Source organism: Acanthisitta chloris, unplaced genomic scaffold, assembly GCF_000695815.1.
Source record: "Acanthisitta chloris isolate BGI_N310 unplaced genomic scaffold, ASM69581v1 scaffold8167, whole genome shotgun sequence".
Classification (NCBI taxonomy): domain Eukaryota; kingdom Metazoa; phylum Chordata; class Aves; order Passeriformes; family Acanthisittidae; genus Acanthisitta; species Acanthisitta chloris.
The window spans coordinates 24,510-40,407 of record NW_008680870.1 but is presented as its reverse complement, the minus strand read 5'-3'; the positions used below and the strand labels follow the sequence as shown (position 1 = coordinate 40,407).

The 15,898-nt window shown below is 43.0% G+C and overlaps 1 protein-coding gene across 1 annotated transcript in view; it reads left to right on the top strand.

Moving 5' to 3' along the window:
* Nucleotides 1-14,768, top strand: part of PTCD3 (pentatricopeptide repeat domain 3) — a gene marked incomplete at its 5' end in the record, with an annotated part of 16,324 nt that extends 1,556 nt beyond the window's left edge. The window contains 21 exons of the mRNA XM_009077883.1: nt 622-667; nt 1,404-1,472; nt 1,921-2,025; nt 2,442-2,565; nt 3,247-3,365; nt 3,738-3,811; nt 4,116-4,203; nt 4,289-4,349; nt 4,634-4,716; nt 5,395-5,539; nt 6,066-6,116; nt 6,897-6,980; nt 8,042-8,070; nt 8,362-8,465; nt 9,506-9,584; nt 9,669-9,759; nt 10,614-10,699; nt 11,800-11,948; nt 12,750-12,791; nt 13,702-13,860; nt 14,533-14,768. Of these exons, the coding sequence (XP_009076131.1) occupies nt 622-667; nt 1,404-1,472; nt 1,921-2,025; nt 2,442-2,565; nt 3,247-3,365; nt 3,738-3,811; nt 4,116-4,203; nt 4,289-4,349; nt 4,634-4,716; nt 5,395-5,539; nt 6,066-6,116; nt 6,897-6,980; nt 8,042-8,070; nt 8,362-8,465; nt 9,506-9,584; nt 9,669-9,759; nt 10,614-10,699; nt 11,800-11,948; nt 12,750-12,791; nt 13,702-13,860; nt 14,533-14,602 (1,858 nt within the window). The remainder of the gene's footprint in view (nt 1-621; nt 668-1,403; nt 1,473-1,920; nt 2,026-2,441; nt 2,566-3,246; nt 3,366-3,737; nt 3,812-4,115; nt 4,204-4,288; nt 4,350-4,633; nt 4,717-5,394; nt 5,540-6,065; nt 6,117-6,896; nt 6,981-8,041; nt 8,071-8,361; nt 8,466-9,505; nt 9,585-9,668; nt 9,760-10,613; nt 10,700-11,799; nt 11,949-12,749; nt 12,792-13,701; nt 13,861-14,532) is intronic.
* Nucleotides 14,769-15,898: the final 1,130 nt, after the last annotated feature.

Sequence of the window (15,898 nt, the reverse complement as noted above, 5' to 3'; positions counted from 1 at the left end):
ACCGGGAGCCCTGGGAATATCCTTGACTCTTACTCTCTGTGTAGACCATGCACACTCCATTCCTGTCCTTCCTTTTAAAAACAGCTGTAAGATCTGCATAGTTCAGCACAATTTTGTTTCTTTGTAAAAGATCACATATGTTAGAAGTCTGTATTTTAGTTCATTTGGCCTTTCAAATGTGGGTGTGTTTCTTCCAGCAAAATTAAACTTGTCCATTGATAGCTGAATAAATCCTGCTTAGAAATTATGCAGCTGAACAAAACCTGTTTCGTTAGAAGCACTGAAGATGGAATTACAGGACTGAGTTCATGAACAAATTGTGTCTGCCTGTAAACCTAAAGGAAGATCACCTTCACCCAAATACTCTCACTGGCCTTTCCTTGTTTGCTTGAAACACAGCCAGAGTTGTAAGGACTATTTATGGAGTTGAATTTTCCCTACCTTTGTGAAAAGGATTATTTTTTAAGTGCAGCAAAAGCTTTATTTCTCAAACTTAATATCCTTACAGACCATGATAAACCTGTGCTTGTTCCTCATACAATGTAATGTGTAGAATACAATTAATTAGGATTAATCAAATAGTAAATTAATTAGGATTAATCGAAGCTCCTTTGTGTTTAGGGATAAATTGGCAGTGCTTCAGACATTGGCTTCTACTGTGAACAGGGTGAGTAGTTCATTGGTCATGTTCAGGTTGTCCATCTCAAGCAATAGCCTTGTGTTCTGGAGGCTCTTGTTTCTACTTTGGCCAAAAATGGAAGGTGGGACTTTTACATCGGGGTTTTTTTATGGGATTTTCACTTTTGCTCAGCAATTTTGCTGTGTTCTTAAAGCCTCATTCTCGTGCTAAGAGAGAGCTGCAGCTTCCAGTAAAAGCTGCAATACTCTGATAAGACTCTTGCTAACATTGGGAGCAAGTTCCTTTACCAGTTCAGTTTGCCAATCCAGACTGCTCCTCCCCAGTCTCAGTCCAGAAAGGAAGCTTTGTGAAGTGCAGTAGGTGTCTACTCTTGCTGGGCAACAACTGTAAATGCTGTGATGCCATTTTTTAATCCTGTCTGTCCTGAATTCTGGGAGTTGAATCTGCTCCTGCAAGTCCCTTCAGCTCCCCCAAGACAGTTGGGGTCTCACTTGCTGTGCAGCAGGGCACTTCCTGCTTGCTGTGTTACAGTAAGGATCCTTTTGTGGCCACTGTGTTGGCTTGTGTGTGTATGTAGTAGAAATGCTTTTGAATCTATTTCCAAACAGTCTAAACTTTTTTGAACAAGAACAACTTGGGTGAAATGGGCATCAGGGGGTGATTATGATAGAAGTTCTCATTGTGCCTTAAATTCAGTGAGGCAGTGTGATATGCCTGTCTGCATAACTGTAAACATTGCTGTCCTGGGTTCTGTTCTCTACAGGATCCTACTGCTGCTCATTATATGTTCCAGGATGACCCTTTCCTTATGCCAAGAAATGCAGCCAATTCTGTAAGTATTTCCTTTCAAATCCCTTATAGCTTCCCCCATCCCTCCCTTTATGTAGGCTATGACAACTCTTTTCTAATTGGAGCCTAGTTTTGATTGCAAAAGTAAATGGAGTATCAGATTTCTTTCAGAATTTTCTCCTGTCTCTAAACAGAGAGATACTTGTGAGCTTGAGGTAGTAGTACAGCATTTCAAACATCTGGTACAGGGCTTTGTCCTTTGAGTAACAAGGAAGTAAACTATAGGCACATTTAAAGAACAGGTGTTCATACACTGGCATGAATACCAGAATGTTATCTGGTATGTTGCCTTTATTTTTTCTAAGAGTTGAAAACAAAGCATGAGTTTAATTTCATCCCATCAGAATGCTCAGTGTTACAGAAAATGTTCCTTCTCACTCTCAGCCTTGTAATTGTGTTTCTTCATCTTGTTCTCTCTTACCTCTATGCAGCGTCTGTATTCGTTGTCAAAGGAGTCTGGGAGAAATGCTGCAAAATACATCATTAAGAACTTTCCTCAATACTTTGACAAGACTTTTGCAGAGCCCAATGTACCAGTAAGCTTTTTGCTTTTTGTTCTTATTGTACTTGTGTGATGTCAGTGAAATCAACTGTCAGACTGGCCTGAAACTAACATAAAAGGATGATTTTGTTAACTGTTTTGCAGACAGTATGAAAGCAGTACTGTATTGCCATTGTGTTTCTGCAGTGAACATGTTTCCTTGGGAATTCAGTGTCACATGAGGTTCCTTAAATGAAAAGCAGTGTTGTTTACTTGTCAGCTTAATGGCATGAAAGTGAGAGATGAGGGTGTGTGGTCTTTCATCACCAAAGGACTGATGTTGTTGGGCTGGCACTGCCAGGAGGTTTATCGAAACTGTGTCCTGGATGAAGTCAGGATGTTTGGGTGGTGCTTTAGTGATGGTTTAGAGAAGGTTTGAGCTCATGGCTTATTCTTCTTCTTTGCTTTTAGTGCTTGATGCCTGAGTCTCTTACCCCTCAGACTGAAGGGGTGAGTGAGGAAGCTCTAAAGGAGCGTATCCAGCTCAGAAGGGTGAAAGAGTCTGTGGATATGTTTGATCAGCTTGTACAAGCAGGTATGTGATCACCTGCCACATTCTGTGGTGGAGCTCTGCTTAAATTGTGCCAAAAATATTTCAGTAGCTGGCACAGGCTATGGAGGCAGTTTTGTGACTGTGTTGCTGCCTTTCACAATTGACTCTGCTCTGGTGAAGTGATTCTCTGGAATTATTGGAGAGTAGTCCAATCTTGGCCACTGCTTGTCTGACCTGTCGCATTGGTGATAAGGAGAACAAATGGTTTCTTGAACAGGAAGCTGATGAAATCCTTTTTTAGGTTTTAGATCTGTTGCACAGAAAGTGAAACACACAAAGTGGTCTTCACAGCATGGAGTATCCTAGGAGTAGTGATGAAAAGCACTAGAAATTGCAGATGTTGCTTTGGGCTTGTGCTGCTTCACAGTTCTGGCTGCCAGCTGCCATTTCCCTCTCCCACTTGATCAGGAAAATGCTCCCCTTACAGTGGCTTCAGTACTAACATGGATACTCTAATTCAGGGTTAGAATTGTCTCCTGTTATGAATGGGTTTGTGGCAGTGTTGGTGTCACACTCAGGGTTTACAGATCTGGTGGAGAATGTATTTGTGTTGAAAGAGAGTAAAGGAGTGTAACTGGGGTGTCCCAAAGTTTTCTGATCCAACTGTAGAATGATGTGTGCTTTATTTTCACTGTGACTGCCATACATCCTCGTTTTCTAAAGGTACCCCTGTATCTCTGGAGACCACAAACAGCCTTTTAGATTTGTTATGCTTCTATGGAGATGGAGAATCTGCTCTGGAAAAAGAGGAAGAAGGAAAAGAGGATTTGGAAGAATCAGAGGTACACAAAGCCTGTTCATCTTTTATTTATTTAATACATAGCAGGAGTATATCAAGGTAATGTCAAGTTTTTTGTATTGTGACTGTCTGCCTGGCAGATGGTGTGAGGTGGGTCAGATGCAGTCAGCATTCCCAGGAGTTATGACAGTTACCAAAATCCTGTGGATGACCTAGTAGCAGCAGTAGTTTCCATAACGCTGAACTTAGTAGCTGGAACTCTGTCTTAGATTAGTTCTGCTGAGCTGTGCTTAAATGACTTAAACCACCTTAGGTCCATGCTACTGAACTTGAGTGTTGTTACCAAATCATGTCATTTGATGTTTAATCATAATTTAGAACCCTGAGAAACTTATTTCTGCAAAAATTCCTACAGGTGAATGCTTCAGAGCAGAATGCTCCAAAGAGACAATTCCAAAGAGGTCCACAGACATCAGGCCCTAGATGGAGGTATAAAAAGCTGCCAGTGTTCCTGTATTCAGTGGGTTGTGCACAAGCATTGATGTTGTAAAATAGATTTCAAGTCCTTTTAGCAGCCTATATTCATAGCTGTTACTTGTTAAATAAACCTGTGTTTGCTAATCTTTTAAAATGTGGATGGAAATCTGGGGATTGTAGAATAGCTCAAAGTATGACAAGTGTGACTGTCAGTCCTGGGGGACACAGCCCCTTACTTTGTTCTGCAGGTTGAATCATTTTCCTAAAAGTATCTTTTATTGGGTTCTTTAACATTCATCTTGTTCCTTGATTCTAGGGAGAACAACCATGCTGAAAGGATATTTAAGATAATGCCAGAGAGAAATGCACACTCCTATTGCACAATGATCCGTGGGATGGTGAAGGTAAAGTTCTCCTTCAGTGCTTGGGACTTTTTTCAGCTTGTGAATTCTCACACATAGAGGTTGTTCATTTCTGTTGTTTTTGCAGCATGGAGCTTCTTCTAAAGCTTATGACATGTACATAGACTTGCTGAATGAAAGGCACAAGGGTAAGTGTCTCCTGGTTTTGCTTTTTGGTCTTCTAAGTAACAGAAGCCCTGTGTTGGGTACGTGAATGTTTGTTCCATGGCAGTGATGATTGGCGCAGGGGTACGGACCTCAGCTAGATCATGGGAGCTGAATGCAAACTGGTCATTTTGGTGCAGCTGGCATGTGGTTGGCTCACTGGAAACAGGTTTGCATGAGACTTTGCCAAAATCTGAGCCATGTTAGAACAAAATGTTTTCTGTAGACTGGAACTGTCAGTTGTAATGGATTATCTTACATTTTCCAGCTGATGTGCACACCTTCAATGCTCTGATTGGAGCAGTCCCATATTTAAAGGAGAGGTTCGCAGAAAGATGGGAATTAGCCAAGGTAAGGAGGGCAGCACAGAAGAGGTGGGAAAAAGGTAAGAGTGTAGGGTGTAGGTCTGTTTCATCAGTAAAGTTTTGCAGTTGTCAGAAGACTAAAAGCAAGAACATTGTCCCAAGATACTGATCTCTGCTGCAAAGGAAATACACTGGTTTGAATGTAAAAGCTAACTATTGAGGAGTGGCAAATGTACAAATTCAACATTGTCCTCGCAGATTGGTTTGCTTCATTAGGACATAACCTGATTCAAGAACTGCCTGGACAGAAAGTAATCAGGGAAATTATGCTGAGATATAAAACAAACTGTTTTAGATAGAAACTCTTTGATTTGTAATTCATGGTGCTGTGATAGAAATGGAATTTTGAGGGGTTAGCATTAGAGGGTCTAGATTTAATGACATAACATCAGTAAGGAAAAACAGTATCTAACTATAAATATTTCATTGATGTTCTAGACACCATTCTCCAAGGTCTAATCTGATGCAACGTTGTGGCCTTGGGTTTTGGTCAAAGTAGTTAAAACTTAGTACTCCCTTAATACGTGATCAGTTGAGGTAGAGTTGTTCACTTGAAGGGGGTGAGAAGGGTTAGGTAGAGGGAAGTGCATGTATGAAAGCTGAACTGTGATCCATAACTGTGAATGTGAAGCACTAAGGGATTCATGGATTTTGTTTATTTAAGGACTTCCTGACTCACATGGCCCAACAGGAAGTGCAACCAAATCTGCTAACTTTTAATGCTGTACTGAAGACTTTGAGAAGATGTGGTGGTGTGGGCAGAAGTGTGTCTGTATTGGTACTGAAGGAAATGGAAGCACTTGATATAGGTGAGAGAATGGGAATGGTGGTTATATTCCAGTGCCACCACCAGAATAGTTAACTTGAGTTCAGCAGCACACAACATGGTGATTCCTAGTGGCAGGGAAGCTGTACCTCACAAGCCCACCCAAAGCTTTTCATCTAGAATGTGGTTTTTTATTTTAATTAAATATTGCAAAAACAGGGAATAGCTGCACAATTTGATCTTACATCTCGTGGAGTCTGCTTTGCCCCAGTAACATGCTTGTTGATGGGCATCGATACGTTGATGGTCAGAAGGGAAACTAGCTACGAAGTATTTTTGGGTCTAATTTAGAGCAGGGAAGCTTGACTGCTCACTCCATAGAAATGTGATGTTCTGGCTGGTGGTGCACTCAGATAGCATCTCTGGTCCAGCATTAGGGTGGACAGGGTGAGAAATCAGAGTAAATTTGTGCATGCTGCCTGACTGGGAAGGCAGGGACTGTGAATTTGAGCTCTGGCATAAAGCTCAGCCAAGAATGTCAAAGTAATTCCTGTGTTCTTGCTTTTCAGAGCCCAGCCTGGCTACATACAATCATCTTCTCTATATATTTTATAGAGGTGGTATGTACAATATCAGCTTGTTCATGAATGTCTCTTAGCATCTGCTCTAAATGCTTTCCAAATGTGATGGGTGAATTAAAAGACAACCTCTTAGTGCTACCTGTGCAGTTTGATACTGCTGGAGTGAAGAAAAAGCCACAGAGGATGATAACCTCTTACAGGGAGCACATACTACTCAGTCTCTGTGGGGGCTTGATCTGACTATAAGGCATGTGATTTCATAGACTTTGCTACCCAGAGGGAAGAAATTACACAGTTTTTCTGCAACAGTTCGTTGGAGCTGTCCTGAAAAATAGCTGTGCTAAAAGGCAGGAGTTTTGTTGTTCAAGATTCCCCTGCCCACAGATTTTTGTCTATGGAAAGAGAATAGGCACAGTAGTATAATTGCAGTCCTTGTGTTTTAACAAATTGGGAGGAACTGCTCTGGAGTCTCTCTGGGTTTGGTTGTAGATTTTTTTTTCTTCCTCTTTAATTTGTTTGTGAAATGCTTTGCTTTTCTAAGTGCAGCCTTCTAACAGAAAGGCTTCCAGGCCTGTTTGATTCCTTGCTAGAAAGCACTTATCTATCTGAATCTGCTCTGTTGTGCTGTGGAAATTGACAATAGGGGGGCAAATTTTAGAGCAAATAAAATTGCAGCTGTTGTGGAGCACCACGGGAATCATGACGTTTGTTTGAAATGGTGTCGCTTGTTTCCATTTCCATATTATACTTGCAGCTGATGCTCTTCACTAAGGCAGTGCTTAGCACAACTGAGATGTGTTGTTGCCTGTTTCTTTGCAGTTGACCTTCACTCATCAGGCATCATCTCTGAGGTGTTAGATGATGTGGAAAACAGGAGTTTCACTCCCCAGGACCCCGATGATGGTAAGGACTTCGATATATCTGGCAGTCTACATTGATTGTGCTTGGGGGAAAAGGTACATTTGAATTTTGGGTAGTTTGACTCAGATAGAAAAAATGCATGCTCCTTACTTCTCTCAGTGCTTCTCATGCTCTTTGGAGACAAAGAAGGACAAATCCCAGTTCCAGGAATTGTGATGTGCATTGGCTTCTGTGAGAAGTAAGAGTGTTACCCACATGAATGAGTGTTTGAGCCCCACACAATAAAAGAAACCCCAAGGCTGTTTAGAAGATTAATTTAAGGAGACACATCTGCCAACAGCTTTGTTAAATGATACAGCTGGTAAACAGCAGATTTGTGTTGTAGTGTGCTATGAGTTCCTATTCTGGTTCTTCCTAATCCTTTTCAGGAAGTTTCATGAAATAAAACCTCATGGAAAACTGAAGGTGGGTCTGCAGGAGGGATAAGACCCTGTACATCCCACACATCACTGTCTCTTCCTGCCATCTCTATGCACACAGCTTTGCCCTAGGATGTTCATAAGCCTTTCTGTGTGCTTGGAAGCAGATGGAGCTTCCATGTGAAGCTGAGTCTGGCAAAGGAGGGGTCTGTAGGCAAGGTGGCATTAACAAGATGTTGGAAACTACTCTATTAGCTGACATTCCTGTATGGGACAGGATGAAGAAGCCATTGCAGCACGTGCCATGGGATGCCAGTGAGGCCTTGGTAGATTTAGGCCGTTTGAAGGACAAAGGTTAGGAGATGTTATGTTGCAGTAGCATATTAGGTAATCCTACCAGCGTGGTTTTTTGTCTTTGGAAGGAATCCTGGAAATAGAATGTTGTACACCTCCTTTTGTTTGTCCTGCTATGTATGTTACACTGTTTCTTGCTCTGCTCCAAGCTGTTGCCAGAAGGGTATAATAAACACCCAACTCATGCCACACCAAAGTTTCTACTTAGAAAATGAAGATCCTGCTGCCTTGTCAAACTGAGCTACAGATTCAGCTTTGTAATTGAACTTATCTGTCCTCTCTACCTCCTTGAAAGTTTGAAGCTAACAGATATCATTTTCTCCCTTTCAGCCAGCTTTTTTACCACCGCTATGCAAACGGTAAGTGTCTCTTCCTGTCATCAGAATTCCTTTGAGCCCTTCAGCTGTTTAAGAATGACCTGTGAATTTTCCACCCTCTCATACAAGGTTTAGCTCTAATATCTCCCTTTTTTCACCCATGTTCATCATTTCATGTCACTTTCCTCTATAATTCTGCAGTTCTTTGCTTGATGCCTTCCAAATTGATAACTTGCGTGCCTGGGGTATACGCATGTACCTTTGAAAGTGAGTCTTAGAGGGTTATGGAGTGTTATGTTGGATTGCTTGAAAGTCTTAACTGGTTTGTTGCAGTGCTGTGATCTTAAGGACATCAAGCTTGCCTATAGGTTAAATAAGGCAATGGAGAAGGGAGACAACTGGAAATTCTTGGACATGGATCGGTTAAATGGCTACTGGTAAGTGAAGGGCAGCTTATATTCAGCATCTTGTGTATTGTCAGCTTGAATACAAACTAGGATGTGAACACTGAACACCAGCTGGTTACTGTGTGTGCAGTTTGGGAATTAGGTCCCTCTTAAGAACAGTGGTTTATTTTCAGTTTGTGGCCTTCAAACTGAAGTCCGGTGTCTTGGAGCATCAGTTTATCTCAATACCCATCCAGCAACTATACCAACCAGTTGGATTTCCTACAGTCCTGCTGCACACATAGGATGGCAGCTCAGGAGGTAACACCAAACAACAGGTTAGGCCTAGTGCTCTGCATGGTGTCAGTGAGAGGCTGCAGTGCAGCAGGTGGATTTAGGCACAAAGCTCCCATGTGGTTCCACCATTTGACACTGTAATTGTGGCATCTGAAATGCCTTGACCAATGTCATTAAGTGCTGCAGTCATGGAATGTAATTAAGCACTTGGAACATACTGATTTGAGGACTACTTAGGCATTGGAACTAGAGAAGCTTCAGTAAATGAATGAAAAATCATCAAAAAAAGATGCAGTTTCAGGGGTGGAATGATTTATATGATTGTACCTTATTTTGCCTGTGAATAAATCAAGGGAAATTAATTAAGTTCTTAGTGTGGGGATGTTTTTCCTAGTCAGTGTATGGGGTCGGGGGCCCAGGCTGGTCTTGTGAACTGCACAAGTAACAAGGTGAATTTAGTTCAGTTCTTAAAGGGCTTCTTAACCAGAGGTTTCATTTGAGACAAACTCAGATACCTCAAACCTGGTGTCAGGCAGGGAGATTGTATTTGTTTCGAGATGTTAAAATGTAGTGGTCTAACTTCTAGTTAATTCTGCCAATTGCCTGGTGTAAGCATTAAGTTCTCTGATAAAAAAATGTTCATGTTTTCTGATCGTATGGAGTATTGCAATCACACAGTGGAATTTCCCTGATCTGCAACACAAATCTAATCAGTGCACCATAATTCTGGTGCTTCTGTATGGTTTGATTGATGTAACCATTACTGAATTGAGGATGTTTTTCCTCTCCTCCAGGTCAAAATTCTTTTCATTGTTGTGTATGATGGAGCAAATTGAGGTTGTGTTGAAGTGGTACAGACAAATGTCACCTTCGGTAAGTGCGTGCTGAGCTTCAGAGCTGTAGTGCGGGGAAACAGGGCAGTTACAGGTGACTGAAATGATTCTCTTCCTTCATCAGCTCTTCTACCCAACTCCTAAAAATATATTGGACCTCCTTCAAGCACTGGATGCAGCCAACCAGTTGGATATGATCTCTTCAGTCTGGGAAGGTTAGTGACAGCCACATGGCTACATAGGCAGTTTATGTGAGAAATGTCAGGAGTGATGCAAAGTGGGAGCTAGTTTGGAAATTTCCCATAGCTCAGAATAGCCACGAGGTTGTTGTATGAAAGGCAGAACCAATAGCACAGACTATGGGAGAGATCATGGCTGTGTCACAGTGAAGTGTCAGTGTCTTGGAAAGCTGAATGCTTACAGAGAGTAGTACCATAGCCAACAGCCCAGGTTTAACTAGGTTTAACTTGTCTAAATTATTTGCCTGTTCTTTGCCCCTTAAGAAGAGGAGACAAGAATGCTGATGCACGCTTAGCACACAGAAAAGATCTGACTGTCACCAACACTGAGGGGACAGACAGGTTCTTGTAGGCATCCTTGGCAGAATGGTGATAGCACTAATTTGTAGTGGAGGTCTCCCTGGCTACAGGGGTTGTGAGTCTCACTGTCCAGCAGCAGTTCAGGTCTATGTTCCCTCTTAGGACTGGTAGCTTCTTGATTTTACAGACAATGCTCTGTTGCTGTTTCCTTCCCTGTTCTGTGACAGGGTCATAGCCAGGTTGGCCAGTGCCAGGGACCTGGAAGGCCATTAGCAAGGCAGCACCCAGGTGGTCTGGCTCCCAGGAATCTTGAGGCCAACAGGGAAAGGAAGAAGTCTCTTTGGTTCATGTACTTGCTGCACAGGACCTTTAGGACCCAATAGTGAGGGGAAAGGGAAATAATATGTGACCCACTCAGTCACAGAGAATGGCTCTTTGCCTCATTAAATGTGTTAATTGTACTGACCACACTATCAGCAGTTGGAACAGGAGCTACTGGTCACACCTAACTAGTGTCTTTCTCTAAACAGATGTGAAACAGTTGGGGTTTAGCAGGAGACAGGAGCTGCTGGAAGAGTTCTTGTCTTTGATGAGCAGGGATGAGCACCCTGATGAGGTAAGGAAGCTGCTATGGTGAACAGCTGAGCACCACACAGCTGCTTGCTCACTCCTCCCTAGTGGGATAGTGGAGACAACTGGGACAGGAAAAGTGCAAAAACTCAAGGAGTTCATTCACCACCTCCCATCACAGGCAGGTGTTTAGCCATCCTCAGGACAACAGGGCTGAAAAGCTCATGTGTGATGGTTACTTGGAAGGAGAAATGCCATCACTCCTAATGTATCCCACTTCCTCCTTTCTCCAGCTTTTATCTGCTGAGCATGAGATACCATGGTATGGAATATCCATTGGGTCATTTGGGGTCAGCTGTCCCAGCTGTGTCCCCTCCCAGCTCCCTGTGCACCCCCAGCCCACTCACTGGTGGGGTGGGGTGAGGGAGCAGAGAAGGCCTTTGCTGTGTTAGCACTGCTCAGTAGTAACAAAAACACCCTAACATGCTTTTCATTCCAAACCCAAAACACAGTCCCAGAGAAATAAAGAAGAAACTATGAAGAAATTTAGTTCCATCCCAGCCAAAACCAGCAGGGAAGTTCAGTGAAAACAGCAGAGATGTTTCCCTGTTTCTGTGTACATAAATGTTGTAGTATTGTCCCTGGTCAGTCCTAGGGGTCCAGTTCCAGTGCAGAAGCCACTGCAGATTTACAGATCCGTGTGAGCTTATTCAGGCCTGCTAAACCCTTTGAATTGTCTTCAACCTGTAGAGAAATCTCAAGTTAACACAGAGCAGGATCACTTCCTTACTAGGGTTTGGAAAAGTAATGCAGCCCGGGCAGCCATGTCTCTGGGGAAGCACATGACAGAATTCAGGGATTTTTGCCAAGGATTTTATCGCAGTAACTGACTGAAGAGTGTTAAAAGACACATGTGTTCTGCAGAGTTTTCCAAGCACAGCTGTCCCTGCAAAGCCACCTTGGAGCTTGGCTAGTGGGGACAGTTGTCCTGACAGAAGTGAGATTTTCCTGCCAAGAGTAATTGCTGTTAACTCACAAATTTAAATCACTTATGGAGCAAACCTGTAGAAGCTGCAGGAGAAATTGCACTGAAAAGGTTATGTTAACTCTAGAGCTCTGGGGATTAATAGCACAATCTTTTCACAGATTCAGCTGGCATTTGCCAAGTGTGCTGAAGACATCAAAGCTCTCCATGAGCCAGCTGGGAGGGAGCAGGTCCCGTTGGAATGGACAGGCAGTGCTCTGGGCAGTGTTGTTGTGCTGTTTTCCAGGGCTGGGAGGACCCAGGATGCCTGGTACGTCTGGGCTGTCATGAGCTCTTGGCTCCCTGGCACTTAAGGCTTAATCACAAAAATCAAAACCTAACTCTGATTGCCTAGTGCAGACAAAGGGAGGGGATGAATCCTACTGGGAATGTAGGTGGGGTTTTTTCTTAATGGTATTGTTCATTCTTGGCACCAAGTTACAGTTGTCTGTCTTAAAAATTAGGTTTAAAAGTTAACATAGTAACTGGTGTGGAGCCTCATTCAGCTGGTTATGGTTTGATTATCACTTCCCTGAGCACTGCTGATTGCTTACAGTTTACCATCTTCTGGTTTCTTAGAATTCTTCGGAATTCAAACTGCTAAAGATATGAATTAGTTTAATTAAACTAATTTTTAATTAGAATTAACCCTCATTAAAATTCTAAAGAGACTGTTTTTAGAATTCTCCATTTACTGTCCTGCATGCTCTGAACTTGAATTTAAGGTTCTGAGCTATTTTCTGTTAAATACAGATGTTCCCTTTGCACTGATTCATTTGAAACACAGAAGTGGCAAGTACCCTTCTACAAATATGTAACATTTGAAAGTAAACTTGCCACCAGCAACACTTTCTATGTTTTCATGCAGTAGTTTAAGATATTTTGTGTTGAACTAATTGTGTTAGCTGGTACAGATTGCATTTGTGAGACCATGACATGGCATTCAGATCTGTGGGGAAGGTTGTTCCATGAATTTGAGTTTACCTGTGTTTCAACAGGTGCTTATTCTAGAAATTGAATATCTGTTCCTACGTTATGTAGGTCTTTTTAATGATTGTTTTCTTTTGAATAGGAACATGATGAAGCATTTCCAGCAGATCAATAGGATTCCTACGTAAGTACTATTAGGTTCTTCAGGTACTGAGTTTCCCCTTTGGTTTGATTTCTGTTATAGAATCAAGGAATAGTTGGGGTTGGAAGGGACCTGTAAAGGTCATCTGGTCCAACCTCCAGTTATAACTGACAGTAGTGATCCATTTACTCCCAAAACACGAGTGTATGTGTCTGTCCCTGTGAGCATGGCTGTTTATCCAATATCTGTTTATCCAATGGATATATTCCAAGACATTTCTGTCTCAAAACATGTTGAAAATGCATAGGTAGGGAGGGGGTTAAGTGCTTGGTCCTTGAGATGTCATTAACTGAAGCTCTGGGCCATGGAGGGCAGTGACACTGGTGAACTCAGCAGTACAGATCAGTCTGAGCAGGACTCCTGAGGACATATGTTTTCCCCTGTCTCAGAAAAATTCCAATATGCTCTTAACCAAGCACAGGTGCTTCAGAGGATTTCTGAGGACAAGTTTATCAAGTCAAATCCTAAATCTCACATGGAACTCTGTTAGGCTACAGCAGTTTGCTTGTCTCAGGATTTTGGGGGTAAACATCTGTTTGAAGTAGAACAGAACTTCTAAGGGACAGTAATGTGGTTTGTTTGGGTGGTTTGTTTTTTTTTTTCAAATAAGAAATTGGAGTTTGCCCAAGCAAACACCACGAAGGTATGTGTTAGCAAAGGCCACACACCTTGTGGCACTCTGTGCCTGCCCTTTTCTGCTGGGACAAGAGTTCCCAAACTCACCACATTGGTACAAGGTGAAGATGGGTGAAATTCTGGTGGGAGCAGAGTTGGACTGGTTGAGTGATTTGAAAATGGCACCTCCTCTCCCTCTCTAAAGCACAGGCTGTAAGGTAATGGCCTCCTCTCCCATGACCCTGTGAACAGTCACTGTTTGCCTTTCCCTTTGCAGTGACAAAGTAATGGATGAGTTCTGGACCTGTGCTAAACAAACCAATTGCCCAGATGAGGCAATTGAGCTGGTGAAGCTGGCAGCATCCCTTGGCCTTCCTGCATCTCAGAGGCTTAAATGCAGAACAGAGGAGGAATTTGAACTCTCTGAAACACAGAAGTAAGTTGGAATTTTTCACGTTACTGCTGAGGGGGTAGAGTAGACAAGGTGTTGGAGGGATAATTCCTGCAGAATGGCTGCTCTGACAAGGGATCAGAGAGCACAGAATGATGTGCTGTTAACTCTGGGACTAAAATGGCCCCTCAGTTTCTGATTCCATGTTGTATCCACCCACCTAGGAGGGGAGGAAACTCTCCATGATGGGGTTAGTCATATCTCATCACTCAGACCTATTATTCTTTGTCAGTCTTTTCCTAGCTGGGTCTGGCTGCTTAAGGCACTGCTCCAGCCTAGTAAAAGCAGGGGAGTGGTATAGAATGGCCCTGCACATGCAGGTTCTGAGGCCACCACTGCTGAGCTGCTGCAGCTGAGCTTAAATGATGGGCTGAGCCTTGTGGGACTACAGTTCGGAGCCAGTGGTCGGGTCCAAGGGAATGAATAAATATAAGCCCAGCAGCTGTCCCAGCACTTTGAGGGTAACTGAAGTAGGCTGCTATTTCAAGAGGAGCTGGGTGTGCTTCCAGTAAATGCTGGGTGGACCTGTCCTTTGAGGACCGTAGGCATCAGCCAGCCCATAATATTCCCTTTGGCGTGGGTTTGCCCTGGTTTGGGATCCCTTTTCAAGCAGAAGTCATAACTGCTGACTGATCACTGAACTGTTGTACATGGCAGGAAGACACTGGAGAGTATCAAGTGGGACAGCGACAGCAGTGATAGTGACAGCGACAGTGACCGTGAGTAGCTGTCCCTCTTGCCTTCCATGGGGAAAACTGGGAGCAACCACTGCTGAGACACCAAGAGCTTTCTTTGAGGAATGCAGTACTGAAGGGACAGCTTCTGGGAGGTGCTGCAGTACTACTGAGCACTCAGCATTCTGGAACAGGACCTGCTTGGCAGGACACATCCTCGTTGGAGCAAGGTAGAACCTCTTCCACACCACCACCTGCTGGCACTGGCTCCTGCCTTCTTAAACAGCACCACTGAGGTACCAGAAGACTGACAGCTTGAACAAGACTTCACTTGGGCCTCCTGTGACTTGACCCTGTGCCAGATTTAATTCCTTTCCCACTAACTTGAATGAACTACTTAAATACCAAGTTTACTCCACCTGTAAACACTGCAAGTAATACAACACTCATTGCCTGTGGTGTTACTGCTCATCCTTTAGGTGTTTTGGGACAGGCTGTAGACTGTAAATATTAAACTACACTCTGTGCAGCTGGAGACTGTGTCTAATAAATGGCTGACATTAAAGCTGTTTGTATTCTGATAATCCCTGAGCAAAAGTGGTGATTATGAAGTGTTGCTGCTGCTCTGTGAGAGAGTAAGTTGAAGTTCAGGCAGAACAGAGCACTGTAAAGCCAACGAGAGGCCTGGGAAGACCATTAACTGGCCCTCACAGCATTGTGCTGTTGGTCTCAGCTTGTATAGCAAGCTTGAAGGTTTTTTTTAAGGTAGTTATCCTGAATGGGCAAAGGATTGCTCCTGAGAGAAGAATTACACTGTATTCTAGTGAAGAATAAACAGTTGATTCTCTTTGTGAAAACTAAAACCTCAGTGTGGATGGTGCTGCAGGGGGTAGAGCCAAGAAAAAGGGCTTTCAAGAATAGTGACACACTGCTTTATCCTGCCACTGGTTTAAAACTGGAGCAGCAAATAGACAAAGCCCCAGTTGCTCATTTCAGCAAGAAAGTACTAAGTTATCAGTATCTCTTCGCTGATGGCAAGAATTAGGGGAAAGTTAAGGAAGGAGCTTGGCTGAACAAAGTTGCTTCCTGATAGAAATACCTGGTCTAAAACTGCAGCAGAGCAGGTCTGACAAGAGCCGTACCAAGTGTATGCTCTGACAGCAGCTTATGTCTCTGCATCCTGTACTCATACATGGACTACTGTTTTTAAAGCTGTTACAGATGAATGAATCACAGCAGTGAATTCCTGCTCCTTGAAAGGAGCAAAATCAAGTTTTAATTCTTCAGGTGATGGAGAAAGGCTGTGCTTGTACTGCCCAGCTATATTTGATGTTTAAACAGGAGACTAA